Source organism: Mastacembelus armatus, unplaced genomic scaffold (assembly GCF_900324485.2).
Source record: "Mastacembelus armatus unplaced genomic scaffold, fMasArm1.2, whole genome shotgun sequence".
NCBI classification, from domain to species: domain Eukaryota; kingdom Metazoa; phylum Chordata; class Actinopteri; order Synbranchiformes; family Mastacembelidae; genus Mastacembelus; species Mastacembelus armatus.
Genome location: NW_022872940.1, coordinates 1,192,535 through 1,215,536, shown reverse-complemented (window position 1 = coordinate 1,215,536; position 23,002 = coordinate 1,192,535). Strand labels below are relative to the sequence as shown.

Below are 23,002 nucleotides of genomic sequence, written 5' to 3'. Positions count from 1 at the left end.
ACCTTAGTTTGGGCTGCAGACTGACAGTAGGACTTGGTGGAGATGGGTGCTAAACATGCGTGCCCTGACATGTGACCAGATTCACTCTGTTCCTTTTTTTTGAGCTCTGAGTGGGACTTATTGGGAATAGGGGGCAACAGAGTGCACCTTGATTTGCATCTACACTCTAATTTATGCTTCTTCAACTCATCTTTAAGCTTCTCGTTCTCCTCTTGCAAATGCATGTAATTTTCCTTGTATGCCACAAGGAGCCCTTGTGATGCCATGGACTTTTTGATGAGGCTGCTGTTATGCCTTTGACATCTCTGGAGCTTCTGTAGTGTCTCACTGTACTTTTGCATTTGCTTCAGGTCCTGGGCCTCCCTGTCTTTCATATCCTGAAGCTTTTTTCTCCCATATAACTGGTATTGACGGAGCTGGTCCTTTATCATCTCAAGACGGGGGTAAAGATTTTTTTTTGTTTTATCCCTAGTTGTCTGTCGGCGTGACTTGTGCCTCACTAATGCCACGTGCCTGATACTGAGCTCATTGTTAAGGTTCTTGATGTACTGCTTGAGAGAAATGACTTCCTCCTCCATGTTTTTCAGTGTCTTCTCCTGCATGGTCTTCGCAGTTTCCTGGATGTTGAGCTTCTGTTGCAGATGTGCTACCACGTGATTATAGTGCCCAACCTCTTTGTCCAGTTTCCTATTGTCTTCTTCAATTCTGGACAGCTCCTTCTCTACCAGGAGCTTCTGTTTGTCAGCCGAGGCTAAATGCTGCTCCAGTGCTTCCTTTGTTTCTTTCAGCTTGATCGTTGCTGCTTGTAGCTGCTTCTTTACAGAATCATATTTCTTTGTCATCTTCACCAACTCTGTGTCCTTTGCATTGAAGTCACAATGCTCGCTGTGGAGTTTAGCCTTCAGTTGTTCAATTGTTTCAGCCATCTTAGTGATTTTTATCTGAGCCATGAACAAATTTTGAGCACAGAGTTTTCTCTCAGTAATGGCAGCTTCCTTCTGGATTTCTTGCATTCTGTAGTTCTGTTGGGATTTACTAAGTGAATTTGTCATCTGGACTAGCTCCTGTTTTCTGATCTTTCTTTCCCTTTCCTCTAATTCCTGACTATGTTTTACCGAACGTTTTAGTGCACTGTACTTGTTAATTTGTCTTTCCATGGCTACTACGAGGTCAATCTGCTTCTCAGCCTCTTTTTTCCGGATTTCTAATTCCTTTATTAAAGAATTAGTATATTCTTGTGTTTTGGCCAGTTCACGTTCTGCTGTTGTCTGTAAAATTACTAAGTTCTTGTTTTTCTTCGTTAAGGTTGCTGTCTCCTGGGTCAACTTATATATTTTGATCTTATCAGCATTCGCCTGTTTTTTGTAGTTATAGTTTTCATTTGCCCGTCTCTCAGCTATTTCTTCCATGGATTTTAATTTCCTTTGACACATTTTCAGCTGAGCCTCCTCGATTTGGAAATTTTGTGCCTCTTTTTTCATTTCAATAATCACCTGATTTCTCGAGTCAATTTTAGCTTCGCTCCATTTCAGCTGATATTTCAGTTCCTCTATTTGATTTAGGTAATCCTTTTTTAACATTTCCAGTTCTTGCACCTTATCATCCATTTGCTGGACCAGCAGGGTCAGATTTTTGTTTTCCTCTTTAGTTAAATTGGATGTCTCTAACTCTTTCTCCGTATTCTCCCTCTGCATCTTCTCCAAGGAGTATTTTTGCTCGAGCTCCTGGCATTGCTTCTCAAGATCCAGAACTCTCTGCTCTGAAACTGACACTGAAAGAGCTCTCTTTTCCTCTTCAAGCCTAAGGTCAGTTCTGGCCGTATCTAGTTCATTTTGTAGTTTGGCAATTTGCAACTCGTATTCCGCGGCTTGGTTCTTTGGTTCATGAATCTCACTCTGTTCTTCTCTTAAAATCATTTCAGCTACAGAAAGTTCTGAAAGCTGTTTTTGCATCTTACTGTTTTCGTCCAGGAGCCATTGCTCATTTTTCTTTGTCCTGCGTAGTTCCCACCTAAGTTGAAAAACATCCATTCTGTCAAATCTACTGTCCTCTGTAGGTTCCATTGTGTTTCTCACTCTGTCAGTGTCGTTAGTGTCTTTCTCTGTATAGAAACTGTATTTGAAGAGAAGTTTCAACGTACTACTACTACACTGAAGCTGTAGCCTTTCAATTCTGACATCATCATTATGTCATACTTCAAAGGTGACATCAGGGTCTGAACCTGGTTTCCGGTTTTGAGCCCTGCCTGGCGTCTTATTTTGGTTAGCTTCCTGTTTCTGAACGCTGAATGTTCCCTTCGCGCATGCGCAGTTCGAGTATTTATACCAACAAAGTCACGTGTGACCCCGGATGACCCCGGAGGTGATATATTCCGGCGTCATCCAAGGCTCTTTTCCTCTTTTCTCCTCGCGCGCGGTTCGCATGGTGGCCGGCTGCTTCGCAAGCGGCACATTCCTCACCGGTTGCTGGGAGCCCCGTGACCCGAGGGGTCGGAGAAGCGGATTCGCCCTCCAGGGGCTGCGACTGTGGCTTCGGGATCTTCCCGTTGTTACATTACCCTGGAGATAATACTTGTACGCGTTTTCGCTGTGGGTGCACCGCAGCGGCAAAAGTTGTTTCTGTTTGGAGTGCCGAATTTGTTTGGTACGGTGGCGGCCTCCCTCATTGTGACACCTGAGAGGCCCTGCGCCCCACTGTCCGGTGCCCGTGGCCCCAATGCTGGGTCACGGACGACCTGGTGACAAGGGCCTATGAGAAGACTCTGTAGGAAAAGAGCCTTGGATGACGCCGGAATATATCACCTCCGGGGGTCATCCAGGGTCCACACGTGACTGTTGGTATAATACTCGAACTGTGCATGCGCGAAGGAACATTCAGTGCTTACAGCACCGCCCCTCTGGCGGTATTCAGGATTCATAGAACCGTAGTTTACATGCGTAACTTTCATTTCCTTTGTTCCCCCACCCCTGGATCTTGCACTGCACTGAAGTTAAGTTTACCGTACTTGTGTGAGTGTCCCTCCGTAATCTCTGCCCGTTGCCGCTTGCCCATGCGTGCCTCTTGCCCATCGTGCGGCGGAGAATTTTGGTTTCACTGCCTGAGCCTTGGAATAAAAGCTTGCCCTGTTGTCTGCACTTGGGTCCTCATCTTGTTCTCTGGTCTGCACTACACACCGACGCGTGACAGTGTCTGCTGTTACCTACTCAAAGAGTTTATTATTTTATTTAAATTCAATTTTTAGAAGACATCTTTAATGAATAATCTGAAATCTGAGTTTGTTCAATAGAATCATATTAATAATAATTCTTTTCTCAGTGAGCTTCAACAGGCTTTGTCAAGGACCAGCTTACACCTCAGGACTGGCTATAAAGAACCATTTGCCTTCATGGCAGGAAAATGTGACATGTGAGAAAATGTGATGGAATGAGTCAAAGTTTTGAAAAAGAGATCTGGTTTAAATTCCCCGGGGGGGAGACAGCAATAATAGTTGTCTTATTTATTGGATAATTCAGTTGGCCTGGGGCCTTGCTCAATGGAGTTTGTATATCCTCCCTATGTCTGTGTGGGTTTTCCTCCCACACATGCAGATTGGACTTGGGTTAATTGGTGACTCTAAATTGCCCATTGGTGTGAAAGCAAGTGTGAGTGTTTGTCTGTGTCTATGTGCCAACCCTGTGACAGACTACACACTGCCTCTTACACAATGTGAGCTGAGATCGACTCCAGTCCCCCTGCAGAAATAATGGCCAGGAATAATGGATGGATGGAATATTCAGATACCATAGAGACCAATCATTTTTTGCCCTGAGTGTTACAAGGAATAAAGAGATTTTTCTTGGGAGTTTTAACCAAACCAAAGCAAAAACGGAGCCAATATTGATCATTTTTCAGTGGGACATAAATACCACCCTTTGGATGCTGAACTTGTGTGCGACTGATCAAATTATTTACTTTGACTCATCTTCCTTCAGCATATCCCTGATGCAACTTATACTGTACATGAGCACCTGGAGCAGGAACCTAGTGTCCTTCAAAAGCATTTAAAATAACTACTGGTCACATTTTTCATTTGTTTTGTAGTTTTTTCTGTGAGCAAAATGAGTTTTCACTGCATAAATCAATAATTTTCTTCATTTCCTTTAAGCAGTGCCTTAGGTGACCGATTGAAACCGACTGTTTTATCCTAAGCCTTTGCCCTGCTGAGTTCTGTGCTTGTGCTGTTGACAGTTCAATAGTGCAGGGCAGTCAGTGCAAAAGCGGTCAAAGTTCAAACATTTTTGAATATTCAGCACAACTCTGTGTCACCGACAGATGTACGTAAAATCTGTAAAATGGATTGTGGTGTGATTTCATGTTGTGTGGAGACCTGTCTGTGTAAAGATATTCATATGCAGATTTAAAAGGGTCATTCTTGTCAACTTGTCAATAGACCACTGATGGAATGTCACTGTGTGTAAAGCAGCATTTGTTTTTTGCACCCACAGGTCGAGTTTATCAACTTTCACCAGCGACAGAAACACCTCGGACCAATCAAAATGCAGCTTGTTGGAACATCAACTTTGTTTCACTTAATACAGTTCTTTATGATAAAAAGGACAAAAATTACAAACACAGTGAGTATGAGGCCAATGCATTGAGAAAGATAATTGAAGAGCTTTGTTATGACAGTGCTGTGTTTATGTCCTACTTAGCAGTTTATGAACAGTGACTGTGAATTCCTTTGCCAGTTATCTTATGGCATAACCTTCACAACATTTTATATCATCATTAGTATACCATGCTGAGCATTGTAAAACATAATGTTAAAGTTTCTTACTATTTATCTGAGAATCTGTTCTGTTATTATCCTGCTAAAATAGAGATACTTGGCATTATACACTGCCTGATGAGTGTGATTGGTTGCAACATAGCGACTGTTCTGGTGCATTGTATTGGGTGCACCTCACATTTTCTTATTTGATCAACACAAGGTCATCGTCGATTGATGAGGAATCCATTTTTTTGTAGCACGACTTTTTAGAACCCGTAGTCACATAATCGTATCGCATTTGTGGTGCATTTAATTAGCAGAATATAACGTTCTTGATTTGATTCTCTGTAGCTATTTAGAGTTCTTGTATCTATTTCTGTTCGTTCTGCACCTTTTTGTTGTAGACCACTTGAAAACTGGATGAATATACAAACTAATATACAAACTGCTTGAACCACTGACAACTGAAAGAACCTATTTTATTTGAAACATGGCAATAAACAATTTCACATTCAGCTGAACACTTGTTTCTCCACATTTTCAGCAAACAAAGTATACATTAAAGAAAACTTACAGTTATCACCAATTTGCTCACTATTAATATTCCAAATCATTATAGGGTCTTGTTTAACTATTTAACAGGTAAGTCATAACAGCTGAAAATGAGGAATTCAATTTTACAAAGGTAAAGTTTATACTACTGTAACACGGCTGTAACGTCTTCCATATAATTCAAAAATGGTTAGCATCAGCATTTTCTGTATTTAAAAAGTCACTATACTCTTTGCCTTCCAATCATGAAATAAATAATGAACAATGAATCACAAAGAAGTCATTTAACCATTATGACTGAAAAGGACAAAAAGCAGCTCTGTAAAGCATGATGTTACCTTAACTGGCAGATAATTTAATTCTGGCAAGCAGAATGAGGAAGATACCCCCCCAAATCTTTTTCTATTAAGAACTCCTGATACTATCCTGCCTTTCCACTTCCATCTACTACAGCACTGCCTTTTCCCCACGTCACAATAAATCCTTTCTATTATAGTCTTTCTCGAACGCTTACACACTATAACCAGGTTTGTTAATTAAAGATCCCAAACTATAATGCCATCTACCAAAAGACAGACTAATTTCCTACAACTAAAAACACACAGTTCCCATTTTCACATGAGATTTGTTGAACATTGTGTGAACAACTACACACAAAATTGTTTCACATGTCAGTGTCTGCATTTAAAAAGCACTGGCATTGGTATGATTAATTCAAGTCATCACACTCAATCATTAACACACAATTCCCCGTTGGAAACGCCATGAGATAGACAAAGGCCAGTGGGTCAGTTCACTTGTCGTGAAACAGTAAGCCCATAAGGAGGACACACATGGTAGAGGAAAGGCAATGAAAACAAATACTTTCTGAATAATTCATGCAACTCCAGTTGACCTTGTCCTTGCCCATTAGGGAAGTTGGGCAAAGTGTGCAGCCAAATGTGAGCTGCTTCAAAGTAACTTCTATACTATATGAGTCTATAATCTGGACCTTCAGAGATGAAAATAGGTAGATAGTTTACATACTGTGCACTACTGTAACTTTGAAGTGCTGTACTCTGCACTGTTACAGCACTTATGTGTCCCTATACATGTTTCCTCTCTCATACTGTAGACTACATACTACTGTACGCTCTTATTTTGTGAAATGGATGGGTTACAGTAATCTCATGGCTATTTTGCAGAACAGAGCAAAGACCAGCTAATGGAGGCTGAAGACATGTCAATCAATATTCTGAGGCACTGATGCAGTCAGCATTTCAACAATTGACCACATCTTTCAGTGGAACAGGTTGGTGATGAATCAGGTTTATTAGAAGGAATTCCGACATAGTCTGGACCAGACCAGAGATGAGAGCTTTATGTACAAACTGGGTAAATACATATTTTTGTCTTTATCTATGTCTATCTTTGTCTATGTTCTTTTCAGCTGCGGTATATGTATTTCACTCAATTTCATTTTAACTAGGAGGAATAAAAAACTGTCTTGTGTTTTTATATTGGGGTCATGTAAAGATGCTGGTCTGGGGGAAAAGTGCCATAACTTGATACAGTAAGGTTTTTGTAGTAGTGTTTTGAATCAGTCTCAGCAAGGTGCCTTGGCTGTTCTATAGTGTCTGTGTATTTAAAGGCCTTTGTGTGATGTCTGAAGCCAAAGTCTGGTTTAGATGAAGCATTACATGGTTTTAACTGGACATAGAAGTTTGAATTTAGGGTTTTGAGAAATGGAGTATTATTTTAAGAAAACATGTCTTAGGAAATATTTTGCTTCACCTGTACATTACTAGTGATCACGTTGCCACATGTCCTCTGGTCTGTGTGTGCGCATGGCTGGTACCCCTCTCATTGCACTGGATTCCTGAGTGGATTGTTGCTTTGAGAATTTGTAAGTTTATTGCTTTACCATATTGTTGAATTAATTATTATTTTTTACTCCACCATTGCTATAATTCATATTTATCTTCACTTAAGCTTTCTCTGTTGAAACGCTATGGTAACCTACATGTCGCATGCTCTCAATTTTTGTCCTAGTCTCCTGGTATTCACAGGCAGAAGATAATCAGGTGGCCTCATATATCCCAGTTATGACTCATGCTTCCATACTGTAATGCTACTGGCTCTCAGATGCCTGCTCCATCCTCAACGCCTGTGCAGCTCTCTAGGTCAGCTCACATTGAAAGACTGTCCTTCCTTTACTTTAAAAGAGATGACCCCTCGGAGTTTGCAAAGCTTAACATGGCCCTGGAAAACCTGCTACCACCAAATGAAACTGAGCAAAATAATCGCATTCTGTTGGACCATTTGAAACTGTCATTTGGCCTTAGCATATGCTCATCATCCTCAGCCTTACGCTATTAGGTCTTGTGAAGGCTCTCCAGAAGAAATGTGGCCAAGCCCGATCTGTGGATATTAAGAACAACTGCTTCCATCTAGAGCGTTCCAACTATAGTTACAGGGTACTCTTGGGGGTTCAGCCAGTTTGCTGTATTGATCAGAGCTCTGGTTGGTATGCATTAGTCTTGGGGTCATAATGAATGAGCCAAGGAGTGTGCATGTGCATTACATGTCCATCAGCTGCTCAGTAAACTTTTAGGTGGACATGTGGACAACTTTTCCAGACATGCCAGAATTGCGACCCTTATAATCTCATTAATTTTGCAAATTGGCTGGAGGAAGAGATGGCGTGTCAAAGTATGGCTCTTAAAGTAAACAAATAGTCAAGCAAGAAATTCCAAGTCACAGGCCAGGAAGGTCTACAAAGTCAACTTTAACAACTACTTTATTCCAGTTTATAAAGCAAGAGGAGAACTCCAGACTTCAGAAAACTCCTATTGTCAAAAGTCAGATGAGCCTAGAACCTCTTGTGTCTTCTGTAATAATCAAGCTCAGCACCTCATCACATAGTCATTACTCTCTGACTGACAGACACAAAATTAGTCTTCCTGATTGAACTGTGGCTACAAGTCATTATTTAAATCTTAATTAAACCTATGCTGCATCCCGATTCCATACTACATATTAACTGTATATGATGTAACCATATCCATTTAAAAAGTGTTTAGTATAGTATGAAAGCTAGTGTAACATTGAAACAGCTAAAATAGCTGCCATAAAGAATATTCCTGGTTCCTCCTCCTGCCCTGGTTAGCATGTTTGACAAGCTCAGTGAGAAAAGGCACAGGTTAAGGTGAAAAGAAAATACCAAAAAAACTGTACTGCAGTATTTATGTTATTATTGAAATACTTGCCTAACTAGTCAGCCTTCATGTAAGCAATACACTCAAGATATATCTCTAATGTGCATGATTTGCATGTAAGAAAAAGCTTATTAGAGTAACTGTTCACATTATCATGTTCACACATGTAGTGTTCAGATACCCCTGCTCTGAACCCAAAGAAATTCTTTCATTGTCATTCAGAATTAACTGCATGTTGGTAAGTACAGTGGGCAACGCTGTACTTGAAGTGCATTGCATGCACAAAACATATATATGCTGTTTTTCTTTTATGTAAACATTATGAAACACACAATAGTGTTTTCTGAATCTATATCAGGAAGCAACTACGAATAAAACTGTCAAACATTTCAAAGCACATTTTCCATATGAAGTGGAAAAACAAAAAACAAAAAACACATACTCTTTAGTAGGTTTGAGTCAGTTACTGCATCCGTACCAGTTTGGTGCTCTGTTCATGTGTCCTGGATTGAGACACTGAACATGCTATCTGACTGTTCCTTAGATAAGAGTATCAGCTACATGGTTAGATAATGCAAACTCAGTGCATTGTTCAAAGGGTACATAAATACTGCAATCGTGTGTGTGTGTGTGTGTATATGTGTATATATATATATATATATATATATATATATATATATACATATATATATACATATATGTGTGTGTTGTGTTGTGGACCATGGTCAGAAGCCCTGATAAGCAGTCATGATCTTGCATTATGTGGCGCGTTCTTTGTTCGGTGCTGAATATGTACTGGAATTTCTTCATCCTGTGCAAAAGACAAAAGGTTAAAATTAGCATCTCTGTGGCTGTCAGGTTATGGGTTATGATGGTTATGATATAGCTTTACTTCCACACAGACTTCATTACATTAACTTAAAACACGTAATAACATACTGTTTCATTGTCTGCTGTCTCCTCTCCCTCAGTTTGCTGGCTGCCAGCATTGACTGCCTCAAAGTCAGACAGCGCACTTTCCACTGCCTCCTCATCATAGTCTGTCTGGTATTCATCAGACGGTTCCTCTGAAGACAGTCAAGGGACATTATCATTTTGTCCCATTTTAAATCACAATCTATTATTATTATTATTTATGTAACTTGTCAAAGGAGAGCATTTGAGTATTTTTGGACAAAAAGACACTTGCCAATATCATCAGGACCATCAGGTTCTTATCTTTATTAGAGATTTGATATAATCACATACAAGTCTGGGCTATAACTGTAAATCAAAAGCATGCTTGAATATTAGCTAATAATGATAAGCGCATGCTAATTATTAGCTTATGATTTCAATGTTACTAACCATTGATTAAAGTGCTCGTCACAGGTTCGATTCTTGACACAATTTCAGCCAAGTCGGTAAAGGAGGCATTTGGACAGGTTGACCACCTGAGAGATGCAACACATCATATAAGAGAAGGCTTTAGTTCAGCTTCTTTGTAGTTGATTCACAGTCGACGTGATTCTAATTATACACAGTACAGTATATGCGAACAATTTCTTAGTGCAAGCTATAGCATTTTGTGTATCACATGTAACCACTAGATATGTCTGATGGAGATCTGAAGTGTAACAGCAATACAATTAAAGGTGCCCCGTAGGTCCCAGGTGCAGCAAACAGTATAGAGGTAAAACATCTTAGTATTGCACCAACTCGGCAATCTGACAAAACCCTGCAATGCACTCCAAGGTCCAGAGCATCTGGCTACCACAGCCAGCTGATTAGGCGCACATGTGACACCCATCTCTGATGCATGAAATTCATGCACGTAATTCGACTGTATGTCTAATTACTGACAGCCATCGTGTTTGTAACAGAGCGAGAGAGAGAGAGAGAGAGATGGCCCATATAGCCAGTAAATAAAGACATGAAAGATCATGACAGGTGTTTTATCAGCTTCTTCATATTGATTTTGTTGATATTTCTGGCTTTGGTGAAGATTAGATCATATTTCATGACCATTTTATGCAGAATCCCAAGAAACTGCAGTGTCATTACTTTTCCTGACAACTGTGTAAGCATACTGTCAGAGAAAGCGTGTCGTGTTGTGTGTGTTGCATAGTTCGTCTACAGACTAGCAACAGACTAGCTATAGTTTAACACACCTAAAAACTAACTAAACTCTAAACAATTCATTAACTGCTACATTCCCGTACTAGTCAAGTACCTTTCTATTTTGACCGGTATTTATTGCTATTTCCTGACTTAGCGCTCGTTAGCCTACCGGTTAGCTTAGCTAGCTAGTTAGCTTAGCTAACATGGCCTCTCCCTCTCTCTCTCTCTTTCTTGCTCGGTGTGCCACATGTTTAGTTATTCCTCTGCCTCCTTTAGCGATAATGATACCTGTAATAAGTGTAAGGTTCTGATAGCCTTGGAGGCGAGGATCACTGATTTGGAAGCGCGGCTCCGCACCTTCGAACAAAAGCCAGCTAGCCCAGCCCCGTTAGCTGGTGTGGAGCCACCGAGCTCAGGGTCTGTTAGCGGTCCAAGGGCAGCTCCGGAGCAGCCCGGAGAATTAGCCTGGGTGACGGTCCGACGGAAACATACTCCTAAGCAGAAGCCCACGGCTCATCACCTGCCTGTTCACGTTTCTAATAGATTTTTTCCTCTCAGCGACACACCCGCTGAGAAACCGACTCTGATAATTGGCGATTCCATAGTCAGGAACGTGAAAATAGAGACACCAGCGACCATAGTCAAATGTTTCCTGGGGCCAGAGCGGGCGACATCAAGTCAAATCTGAAGCTGCTGGCTAAGGCTAATCGTAAATATGGGAAAATTGTTATTCACGTCGGCAGCAATGACACCCGATTACGCCAATCGGAGGTCACTAAAATTAATGTTGAGTCGGTGTGTAACTTTGCTAAATTAATGTCGGACTCCGTAGTTTTCTCTGGACCCCTCCCCAATCTGACCAGCGATGACATGTTTAGCCGCATGTCGTCGTTCCGTCGCTGGCTGTCTAGGTGGTGTCCAGCAAACGATGTGGGCTTCATAGACAATTGGGCCACTTTCTGGGGAAAACCCGGTCTGGTAGCGAGAGACGGCATCCATCCCACTTTGAATGGTGCAGCTCTCATCTCTAGGAATTTGGCCGAGTTTATTAGCCGACCTAAAGCCTGACAATCCAGGGTGGGGACCGGGATGCAGAGACTCAGTCTAAAACGCTTTTCTGCAGTTTCCTTAGAGCCGCCGCCCCCTTCAAACCACATAGAGTCTGCCCCTCGAACATATAAATCAAATAAATCAGAAGTTAACAGAAGAGGAGTTATTCATAAAAACTTAATAAAAATTAAGACCACTCCTCTTATTGAACAGAAAAACAGAACAGTCAGACGTGGATTAATAAATATCAGGTCCCTTTCATCTAAATCTCTGTTAGTAAATGATTTGATAACTGATCACCAAATTGACCTACTTTATCTTACTGAAACCTGGTTACAGCAGGATGAATATGTCAGTCTGAATGAATCAACCCCCCTCAGTCATAAAAATTATCATGTTCCTCGAAGCACAGGTCGAGGTGGAGGAGTAGCTGCAATCTTCCAGTCAAACTTATTATTAAACTTTCATCCTCAGAACAGTTATAACTCATTTGAGAGCCTCACTCTTAGTCTCTCTCATCCAAACTGGAAAACACAAAAACCAGTTCTACTTGTCATTTTGTACCGTCCACCTGTTCCTTACTCAGAGTTTTTAACTGAATTCCCTGACTTTCTGTCTGATCTAGTGCTTAGATCAGATAAAGTCATTATAGTGGGAGATTTTAACATTCATGTAGATGTTGGAAATAACAGCCTCAGCATTGCATTTAATTCTATATTAGATTCAATTGGTTTCATTCAAAACGTTAATAAACCCACCCACTGTTTTAATCACACCCTTGATCTTGTTCTGACCTATGGCATCTAATAATTTTTCCCCCAAATCCTGTTTTGTCAGATCATTCTTTAATAACTTTCGAATTTAAAATGATGGATCATGCAGCGTTAGGAAGAAAATTCCACTACAGCAGATGTTTATCCGACAACGCTGTTAATAAATTTAAGAAACTGATTCCATTTTTATTTACATCTGTGCCAAGTATAAACACAGTGGAGGGCAGCTGCCTTAATCCTACTCCCTACCAAATTGATCATGTTGTTGACAGCGCTGTAACCTCACTGCGTGAAACGCTTGATTCTGTAGCCCCTCTGAAAAAGAAGTTAGTGAGTCAGAGAAGACTAGCCCCATGGTATAATTTACATATTCGTACCTTAAAGCAGGCATCACGAAGGCTGGAAAGGAAGTGGCGTTCCACAAACTTAGAGGAAATTTTTCTAGCCTGGAAAAACATCTACTAACATATAAAAAAGCTCTCCGTAAAGCCAGAACTGCGTACTATTCATCACTAATAGAGGAAAATAAGAACAATCCCAGGTTTCTTTTCAGCACTGTAGCCAGGCTGACAAAAAGTCACAGCTCTGTTGAGCCCAGTGTTCCCTTAGCTCTCAGCAGTGATGAATTTATGAGTTTCTTTACAAATAAAATCACAACTATTAGAGGTAAAATTCAGCAGATGCTTCCTATAACTGCAATAAATGAATCTTCTACTACAGTAGCTCTTGAATCATCTGTAGGACCTCAGTTATGTTTAGACTGCTTCTCTCCCATAGATCTCTCTGAATTTACGTCAGTAGTTGCTTCATCGAAATCATCAACGTGTCTCTTAGACCCCATCCCGACTAGACTGCTTAAAGGCACCCTGCCATTAATGAACTCATCTTTATTGGACTTGGTAAATTTATCTCTAGTATCAGGCTACTTACCACAGGCCTTTAAGACTGCAGTAATCAAACCTTTACTCAAAAAGCCTAGTCTTTATCCAGGAGTCTTGGCTAATTATAGACCAATATCCAACCTGCCATTTATTTCTAAAATCCTAGAAAAGCTGTTGCTAAGCAGCTATCAGACCACTTACACAGGAATGAACTATTTGAAGATTTTCAATCAGGATTTAGAGCACATCATAGTACAGAAACAGCACTGTTGAAAGTTACCAACGATCTTCTCTTAGCCTCAGATAATGGACTTGTTTCTATACTTGTCCTCCTAGACCTTAGTGCTGCATTCGACACCATTGACCACAACATCTTATTACAGAGACTGGAGCATGTGATTGGTATCAGAGGAACAGTGTTAAAGTGGTTCCAATCCTATTTATCGGACAGATTCCAGTTTGTTCATGTCCATGATGAACCTTCCACACGAACAAAAGTTAGTTATGGAGTTCCACAAGGCTCCGTGCTAGGACCGATTCTGTTCACCCTGTACATGCTTCCTTTAGGATATGTCATTAGGAAGCACTCTATTAATTACCACTGCTATGCAGATGACACTCAGTTATATCTATCTATTAAACCTGTTAACACAAACCAGTTAACCAGACTTCAAGCCTGTCTAACTGACATCAAGGCCTGGATGACCAGTAACTTTTTACTTTTAAACTCAGAGAAAACAGAAGTCATTATATTTGGGCCAAAAAATCTCAGAAATAACTTTTCTAAAATTATAGCTACTCTAGATGGCATAGCCCTGGCCTCCAGCACTACTGTAAAAAACCTTGGAGTTATTTTTGACCAGGACATATCCTTTAACTCACACATCAAACAAATCTCTAGAACTGCATTCTTTCACCTGCGCAACATTTCCAAAATTAGGAACATCCTGTCTCAAAATGATGCAGAAAAACTAGTCCATTCATTTGTTACCTCAAGGCTAGATTACTGTAACTCATTACTATCTGGATGTCCCAATATCTCCATAAAAAGCCTCCAATTAATCCAGAATGCCACTGCCAGAGTCCTGACAGGAACTAGCAAGAGAGATCATATTTCTCCTATATTGGCTTATCTTCATTGGCTCCCTGTAAAATATAGAATAGAATTTAAAATCCTTCTTCTCACATACAAATCCCTTCATAATCAAGCTCCTTCATACCTTAAAGACCTCATAGTACCATATTATCCCAATAGACCACTTCGCTCTCAGAGTGCAGGTCTACTTGTGGTTCCCAGAGTTTCCAAAAGCAGACTGGGAGGCAGAGCCTTTAGTTATCAAGCTCCTCTCCTGTGGAACCAGCTCCCAGTCTGGGTTCAGGAGGCAGCCACTCTCTGTACTTTTAAGGCTAGACTTAAAACCTTCCTCTTTGACAAAGCATATAGTTAGGGCTGGCTTCAGGTAACCCTGAACCATCCCTTAGTTATACTCTATTGGTCTAGACTGCCCGAGGACCATCGGTGCACTGAGCTTCCAACATCAATTGCGATCACAACTTTGGCCCCCATGGACCGAGCCACGTCAGCTAGACACCAAAACAGCACAAATCCATTTCAATAACGTTCTAGGTCTTAAATATGTCTTCTATATATGTTACGGCCCTGAGGTGCCGTTTGACACTCCCTAGGTGATCCCTAGATGTTGGCTGATGACGTATGGTGTGCACCAGCTGAGACGCGTCAGCCAATCACTTCGTCCGGTTTATAAGGACCGGAAAAGCCTTACTCAGGCGTAAACTGGGATTTCACGTGGACAGTTCACCATTTCGTGAAACCTTTTGATCACTTGTCTTGTTACAAACTCAGTAGTGAGGTTCAGATCTGTTAGTCAGAGCGTACTCGTGTGTGTGAATATTGTTTGCACGTTAGTTCGTTTAGGTAATGTCTTATGTTTTGTCGTGTTAGTCTTGGTGTTCGACTGTTTGTACGTTTGCAAATGGTCTCGTTGTAATTTCATTGTCAGTGTTAAAATAAATGTCAAACATAGTCAATTCATTACGTGAGCTGTTTTATTCGCCTTCTCCCATCCACTTCCCCTTTCCTTTTATAGTATGTTGGGTCCCACTCGGGCAGGGACGTAACAATATATAATAAAAAAATAAACCCAATCACATTTGCAGTAAATATGCAGTAAAAGACTGTTGAAGGCGTTTTATTGTGTGTTCACCAGTCTGTATTTATAATTTTGTATTAATTTGCTGGGGTGGCTCCTGTATCCATACCAGGATCTGACTCATCATTGCTATCAGATGTAACTTTCAACACTGAAATACCATTAACAGCACAGACAAACATAAAATAAATAAACTGCTCCTTTTGTAAGATCCCCCAAATCTGGGGGCTCTAGGTATTAAATGAAAGGTCTAAGACCTTGGTTCACACACTGAGTATTTAGTCTTGCTCACATGAAACGGCAAAAATAAATACACCTTTCTTTTAGCATTCCTCACCAGGCAGGTTATTGATGTACTGCCCAGGCTGTACATCTATTATGGATCACACAGATGTACGAGATACAAGATACAAAAAATACAGGTGAGCAGAACATGAATGAAGGTATGACAGACCGTCAGTGTGAACTCTCATGGAGGAAGCAGTGATATCAGTTGTAATGTTGAAGTATGGTAGCCACAGGTCCTGGCAGAAGAAAGGAAGCATCATTTATCATCCGATTTGTCAACATTCATTCATGTAAGACACATGGGTCTATAACTTGTAGCCCAGTCCAGATCTACTAATGTGGCAGTAGAGTGTCATGGCGAAACACATTCCCCAAACCTGTCAACAAACAAGAAAAAAGTCAAATAAGATATTTGATTCAACATGGAAATATTCTAATAGGTCTTGTTCCTTATAGATCATATTTTAAATTTTAAAACATTCCAAAAGTGCCAGGTTTTTCAGACATTAACGGTTGTTTCAAGAGCAACACAACAGTTTCTTGAGGAAAAGATTTTGATTATAGAAATATACTGAAATATTATTTACTGAAACTGAAAGTGAGCAAAGCTGGAAAAGCTGTGTTAAATTGTTCTTTGTTTTTGTGGATACTTGGCAACATCACAGGAAGCTTATGCACATTTGGTCAAAATTCCCCACAGTGGAACAAAATTCCACACTCCCCCAATGCCAAGTTAAAACTACGCGGTGCCAGACCCCCCCCAGCCTGTTTGATGATGCCCACGTCTGGCCCATGTATTTGAAACACAAGAACATTGTGCAGGTGCAGTACAGTTTAATTTTGTACTGCAACTCTACTGTGTATTGAATGTACCAGGTCATAGTTATACAATTCCAGACCACTTTTGTTTTTATGAAAGTACAAAGCAACAAAACTTCTATATGTACTGTTTGCTAGTCATGTAACACTCACCCCCTTGGTAGTTTATAAAAGTATACGTTAAGTGTACTTTTTTAACTTATAAGACTAGTAAACTGTGAGTACACAAATAATTTACCTTTAATTTGTATTTTGTACCGTAACTATGTTGTGTACAATTCTGCAGTTTTAAGAACTGTCTCTTAATTAAAAGGACCATAAATGACATGATTCATTTGTGTAGTTACACTAGTTACACAGGATGAATTAAGAAACGCGTACACTGTTACAAAAACACACAAGAGGAACGTAACTGCTCAGTGTGAACTCAATAGTAGAGGTCAAACATCAGTCATAAACAAATCCAGTGTTTCCTTATGCTGCTAAAGGTTCAGTTCCACCAATGTACCGTTTTCTCCAAGCTATTCCACTTGACACTACAAAACAAATACTTATATTTGTGAGGAATACTAATTATACTTACCGTAAGTATATGTCAATCTCAGAATGGCAGATATTTACAACTAATACAAGTATAGGACAAGTACATTAAGATGTTTCTGTATACTTGTCTGTAACCTGAAAGTATACTATTCTATTTTATTTTAAAGTACTATTGCCACACTTGAATAAACGTCTTTGTGTAAGGGCTAGTGAGTAGTGAATTGGTGAATGAGGGATTTTGGACACCTCAATAGCAGAAATGTGCATGTTCACACATGCAGCAGACTCAGAGCAGCATTAGCATTCATTTGGAATGGAGAAATGCTTTATTAGCAGCCTGGTGGTTTACCTCGATAATGCAGAGGACAATGACAGAAATCCCAGTGATAAGGAAATGTTCCTCAAATATGTTCTTCATCACCGGTAAACAGCCCTGCAACTAAAGAACACACATTTCAGATGAACTGCTACCAGCAGTCCAATGCAATAGTAAGACCATGCTCCTGACTTCTACAGTACATCAAAATAAGGTGTGCATTGAGATGTTCCGAGGGTTACACTGTGTCCACCTTGTTTCTGTACACACGGTTGGTGGTACAGTTGTTCTTGCAACAAGATTCCGGCACTTTTTCTCCCCAGTCTGTCACATTCTCGACTCCGCAGCAATCAAGCTGAAGGAAAAATAGAATAGAAAATGGACTGAGATCACGCCCAGTATTTTGCCAAGCCACATCCACAGTCATCCAGGAACTGGACCTCTTACCCGCTGCTGAACCAGATCCCACATCACATCTGATGAATTTCCAGGCTTTTGCTTGACTTGATCCAATCCCTTTTTCAGATCTGTCTGCACCAGCTCAGAAATCTATATTGTAAGGTGAGATCACATACTGGGTTTAGTGTCTCAGCAGAAAACACGGTTGTGAATGGTGACTGATGTGATCCTACCTTTGCCTCATACATGAGCAGCAAACATGCTGCAGTCAGCTCCACCAGCATCAGTAGGAACAGCAGCAGGAAGAACTGTACACAGAGACTTCACATGAGTGGAGATTCTTTGATTATGCTAAGGAATCCAATAACTGTAGTCATGTCACTCAAAACCACAGGAATATCAACCTCATGGTGGGACCAGAGGAAAATTCAGTGGTCATTAGGAGCACAGTTCACGACTGATTACACATCTTAACATATCCAACTACATTTTCCTGCTGTTCCACTTAGGACATATGTTTTCTTCCTCACTTCAACAAATTGAATTTGATCAGCCACGACATTACAACCACTACGCCCCCTGTATATCACTAAAACAGCTCTGAAGGTTCCTCTGCTATCTGACACCAAGATGCCAGCAGCAGATCTTGTTTCTCCAGCACATCCTCTACATGACGTAAACTCAAACGTGACCTAAACGCTACACAGTCATGATTTCGCCTTTGCTGTTGTCCTTTGTGAAATGTTGTTGTGTTTTGTGAAATGGTGTGTTTTTGCACTTTAGAGCTCCTGGATCTATAGGGCAGCAGCATGCTGCGAAGCATGTGTGAAATGTTTCTTTCACTATTACTTCATGGTGACACAGGTCTTGACAAAGTTTTTTTTAAAACACTGTGACAAATGCAGGTTTTCGTAAAAGAAGGTTTTTTTTTAGCAGTATCTAGCCCTACACGTACTATTTGAGTATTTGGTTCTATTGGTCCCAGTTTTCAGACACATGTTTTCTAGTTCAAATAATAGGAACAGATCTTCATTTGTGGTGACCACAGTGAAAGATTACATAAGAAAATCTGCTTGACTATTCATTCAATCACCTCTCAATAATCCACAGAACCTACTGTCAGCTGTTGTAAACAGGGCAACTTTCCATAGATCAAGGTCAGTGGTGTCCTGACTCATATACAATCTGCATATGGAAGTCTGTATAAGTCACACAGCAGTTTTTCCCCACCACAGTTTATAGTACATTGTATTCTGGAGCTATGTCAAATCAAAAAATCTTGTAAACTGTTGCCTCACAGCAGGAAGGTTCCTGGTTTGAAACCCATCAGGGGCCTCTCTGTGTGGAGTCTGCATGTTCTCCCTGTGCTTGTGTGGGTTTTCTCCAGGTACTCTGGTTTCCTCCCACAGTCCAAAAACATGTATGTCAGGTTGATTGGTGACTCTAAATTGCCCATAGGAGTGAGTGTGAGTGTGTGAGGTTGTCTGTCTCTATGTGGCCCTGTGATGGACTGGGGACCTGTCCAGGGTGGACCCCTGCCTTTCACCCACAGAGAGCTGGGATAGGCTCCAGCAGATCCCTGTTACCTGAAATAGATGCAGCCTTGGACAGCTTAACTTAAGAAAATTTGTGTTTGTGTGTCCTACCGTCAAAAGGAGACAGCGGTTTTCCTTCAGAGCCCCCACGAATCCCAGGAAGGACACGCAGGTGATGATGATGCCGCTGATCAGCAGTGCGTTGGCCACTTTGAAGGTGGCCAATGTAGGGGTGAGTGCTGCCATTTCAAAGTTCACCATTATGTATACGCCAAAGCCCAGCACTGCCACACCACACAGCTGACAGCAACAAATGCACAGCACAGCCAGGTTCATGTTACACACTCCCTACACCTCAGTTACCTGAGTACAGCTTCACAGATATATCGTATCAACAGTTACACTGAGCACCAACAGATTTCTGCCTGAAATATTTTACTTTTTACAGCTGTAGATACTTAACAAAACATATTTACATTAAATTCCAATGAATGCCTCATAAAAACAATTCAATAAAATAACATATATACAATAATATGATGACCACTGAAATGATGAGTACTTCTATTTTTGACAGAGCACAGCCAATAATATTATTACAGACCACTGACTTCTTCCTGGTAGCTTCAATCACGATTAAATTTTTTAACACAACCATTTAAAATCTGGGCTTTTAATCTGTTATATTCAGCTATTTTAGGTCATTTAGGTTTTTCTGAGACTGCCCTAACTAGTTTCCAAACACTCAACAAATGCAAAAAGTGTTCAGGTATTGTAATGTATGGATATTCTCAGAAATTAGCTGAGCTCAAATAGTTCATCATAGCACTGGACAAGTGGAAAACCTGTTTGACTAAAATAGGTGCTACCATGTGCCATCTGACTGTGATACTGGATGATGGAAACATACGTACAAAACAAAGGAAGTTGGCAACACACATGGTGTACTTTAAACACTTGAGGCAGCCTTGAGCCATTTTTTAACACCCCTGATTGGACCTGCAACACCAAACAAACACAGGTTTGTAATTACACATTTCATCTAATATGAACAGAAGAAGCCAAAGTGAATCTAAACCATGTTCACAATACATAGGCAGATAAAACACCACAATCACACTAGTGACGTAGCTCACTTTGTGTGGTTCCCCCCAGTTTACAAACAGAAAGGGCATTTCAGATGTTTATTAAGCACAAATTTAACAGATTACAGTTGCTGATGGCATCACAGGGACCTAGTCAGCTGTGAAACTTCCCCAATTTAAAAATAGGATGTATATAGTTTCTGTCATGATCCGCAGTCTGGACTTCCTGTTTGCTTTTACTTTGGTGGATCATGACGGGAACTGGTTTGGTTATTTTCTGTTCCCAGGATTAGTGATTATTTTCACCTGCGCCTCGTTTTTCCCCAGGGCTTCTTATACTCCTGTTTGTTCCCCTGGCAGTTGCCAGGTTGTCTGTTGACCAACCTCCCCAGCACCTATGGTTCTTCCTTACCCAGCGCACATCCAGAATGAACTATTGTCTCCCTAGTCGTCGATGGACCACGACTAGGATTTTCATTTTGCCGCCATCTACTCACAGACACTAAAGGGGACCAGGGAAGTTCTTTTGTTGTGCCTTGGTGTTCTCCTGCTTACCGACACCGACCGGTAGCTTGTTTTCCACTGAGCAGAGGTGCTCAGTGCCTTTTCGTCCCGGCTGAACTCGGGCTCTCATGAGACATGACGAGGTGAACAACGGAGATCCCGTTCACAGGAGTGTTGTGTGGTTTCACTTCTGCATGTTGCCGGATGTTTGTTCACTCATGTCTGACCTAGCTCTTCGTGGACATCTACTGGTCATTGTATGGTAACTGTCTGTGTGAAATAAAGCCCCTTTCCTTTCAGTCCTGTGGTTTCGTTTGTGGATGAAGTTTCCTCCATTACCAAACCGTGACAGTTTCACACCTCTGATTTGTGTATATATATATATATATATACACACACACACACAAACATATCAAAATGTCGATTATTTGTGACTGATCTTTGTTCTATATATAAAGATAGATGTCTGAACTATCTGTAATTCTGCTAATATTTGCTGATTGTGTTGTTGAAATTACAAAACAGCAGGTACCATGTTTTGGATGAATTCATTTCCAGTTAAGTCAGTATTTTTACATGGTAACAACAGGTAGTTGACAAACTATGTTGGATTATTTTTACTTTTTTTGCTTTGTTTTTCAGCATCTTTATTGGGTCACCCGAACATTTAATATCAACATATTTCTATACAATAAAAAAGGTCTCCTGTACTGGATTTTTACAACACTCTGAAAGTTCTTATTTAAATATCAATAAGAAACAAATAAATATGGAATCAGGTTTGTTTTCAGTCTGTCTTCAGACTTGTGTTTTGTGAACTTTGCAGCTGCATACACATCCCCTTCTCATAATGCTGTGGACTGTGCTGTTCTTTACAGGACTTTCAGCCTCCTCTCGCACTTCCTCATTGTCGATGCAGAAAATCTATGACTAAGAAAGTGTAGTGGGGAACAAAGCAAAGTAACTGCAGCAAAGATGCAAATGTAACACCCCGCTGTCTTTAGACTAGCTGTTTATTCAGACTGGGTTGTTGCTGTTTGGTTGAAAGACATCACACTTTAGTCATAAACTAATTGTTTTTATGTTAATCCAATGATGTTCAATTAAAGAAGTCATGTTCCCCCTCCTCACTTTGTGGCTCTGCTGATCTGAGACTGAGTTGACAGGCAGGACAGGTTTTCAGTACAGTAGTTCTGTTGTCTCCGATTTGAATAATACAAAGCTTAATGTCTCAAGAGCAGCTGAATGATACAGCAGTATGGATGTTGAATGTTAAATGAAATGCAGAGTCTGGTGACCAGTCTGAAATCACTCCTCCCTACCCCACTGGCCTGTGTGTCCTCTGGTTCAGACATGAGTTTAAGACCTATTTTAGGAACAGTGAGACAATCTTAATAAGCAAGATCTTTACCTACAATATAAAACAGCCACAGAAACTCATTACATGTTGATATGTATTCCTAGACACTTTTAGGGGAGAATGGCATGGGTTGAGTTAGTGGGTTAGATGAGTCACCCCTCTGGTGTCTAACCATAAATAAAAATAACCACGTGAATAGATTAAAGGTGATTAATGGTACAATGTGTAAAATGTGAATGATTTAGCAGCATCTAGTGGTAATATTGCAGAATGCAACTTTTATGATCGCCCTTCACTATTCTTCCTGTTTCCAGGCACAAGGGAGAGTACAGTGACCATTGAAATAAAACAAAATTTCCCTGTCTAGAGCCAGTGTTTGGTTTGTCTGTTCTGGGCTACTGTAGAAACATGGCTGCACAACCTGGCTGCCTCTGTGAAAGGAGACCTGCTCGCTATGTATTCAATTCAATTCAATTCAATTCAATTCAATTCAATTCAATTTTATTTGTATAGCTCCAAATCACAATACAATCATCTCAAGGCACTTTACAAAAAACAAAAAAACCCAACAAATCCCTTATGAGCAGCACTTGGTGACAGTGGAGAGGAAAAACTCCCTTTAACGGAAGAAAAAGCCTCCAGCAGAACCGGGCTCAGTTTGGGCGGCCATCTGCCTCGA

The 23,002-nt window shown here is 40.5% G+C and overlaps 1 protein-coding gene and 1 long non-coding RNA gene across 3 annotated transcripts; both read right to left on the bottom strand.

The window, feature by feature from the left end:
- Positions 1-8,951: 8,951 nt before the first annotated feature.
- LOC113143917 (uncharacterized) lies at positions 8,952-10,682 on the bottom strand. Its single transcript, XR_003297100.2, has 3 exons — positions 9,847-10,682; positions 9,439-9,566; positions 8,952-9,310 (listed from the first exon to the last, which is right to left on the bottom strand). It is a non-coding gene; the product is annotated as an uncharacterized LOC113143917 (long non-coding RNA).
- A 5,370-nt stretch (positions 10,683-16,052) lies between these two features.
- On the bottom strand, positions 16,053-21,122 carry LOC113143903 (leukocyte surface antigen CD53-like). Of its 2 annotated transcripts, XM_026329541.2 has the most exons (8): positions 20,766-21,003; positions 20,289-20,373; positions 19,486-19,674; positions 18,073-18,147; positions 17,888-17,989; positions 17,694-17,795; positions 17,474-17,563; positions 16,053-16,139 (listed from the first exon to the last, which is right to left on the bottom strand). In XM_026329541.2, the coding sequence occupies exons 2-8, from the start codon at positions 20,349-20,351 to the stop codon at positions 16,068-16,070; spliced, it is 693 nt and encodes a 230-aa protein (XP_026185326.1). In that variant the 5' UTR covers positions 20,352-20,373; positions 20,766-21,003; the 3' UTR covers positions 16,053-16,067. The 2 variants fall into 2 exon arrangements, with proteins under 2 accessions (XP_026185326.1, XP_026185327.1); XM_026329542.2 differs by lacking the exons at positions 20,289-20,373; positions 20,766-21,003 and adding an exon at positions 21,015-21,122.
- Positions 21,123-23,002: the final 1,880 nt, after the last annotated feature.

Coding starts and splice junctions, on each gene's coding strand:
- LOC113143903 (XM_026329541.2), bottom strand. CDS start 20,351: ATGGCTCAAGGCTGCCTCAAGTGTTTAAAGTACACCATGTGTGTTGCC. Junction 19,675..20,288: donor TTGCCAACTTCCTTTGTTTT/GTACGTATGTTT, acceptor TGTTGCTGTCAG/CTGTGTGGTGTGGCAGTGCT. Junction 17,796..17,887: donor GGGATCTGGTTCAGCAGCGG/GTAAGAGGTCCA, acceptor TTTTTCCTTCAG/CTTGATTGCTGCGGAGTCGA.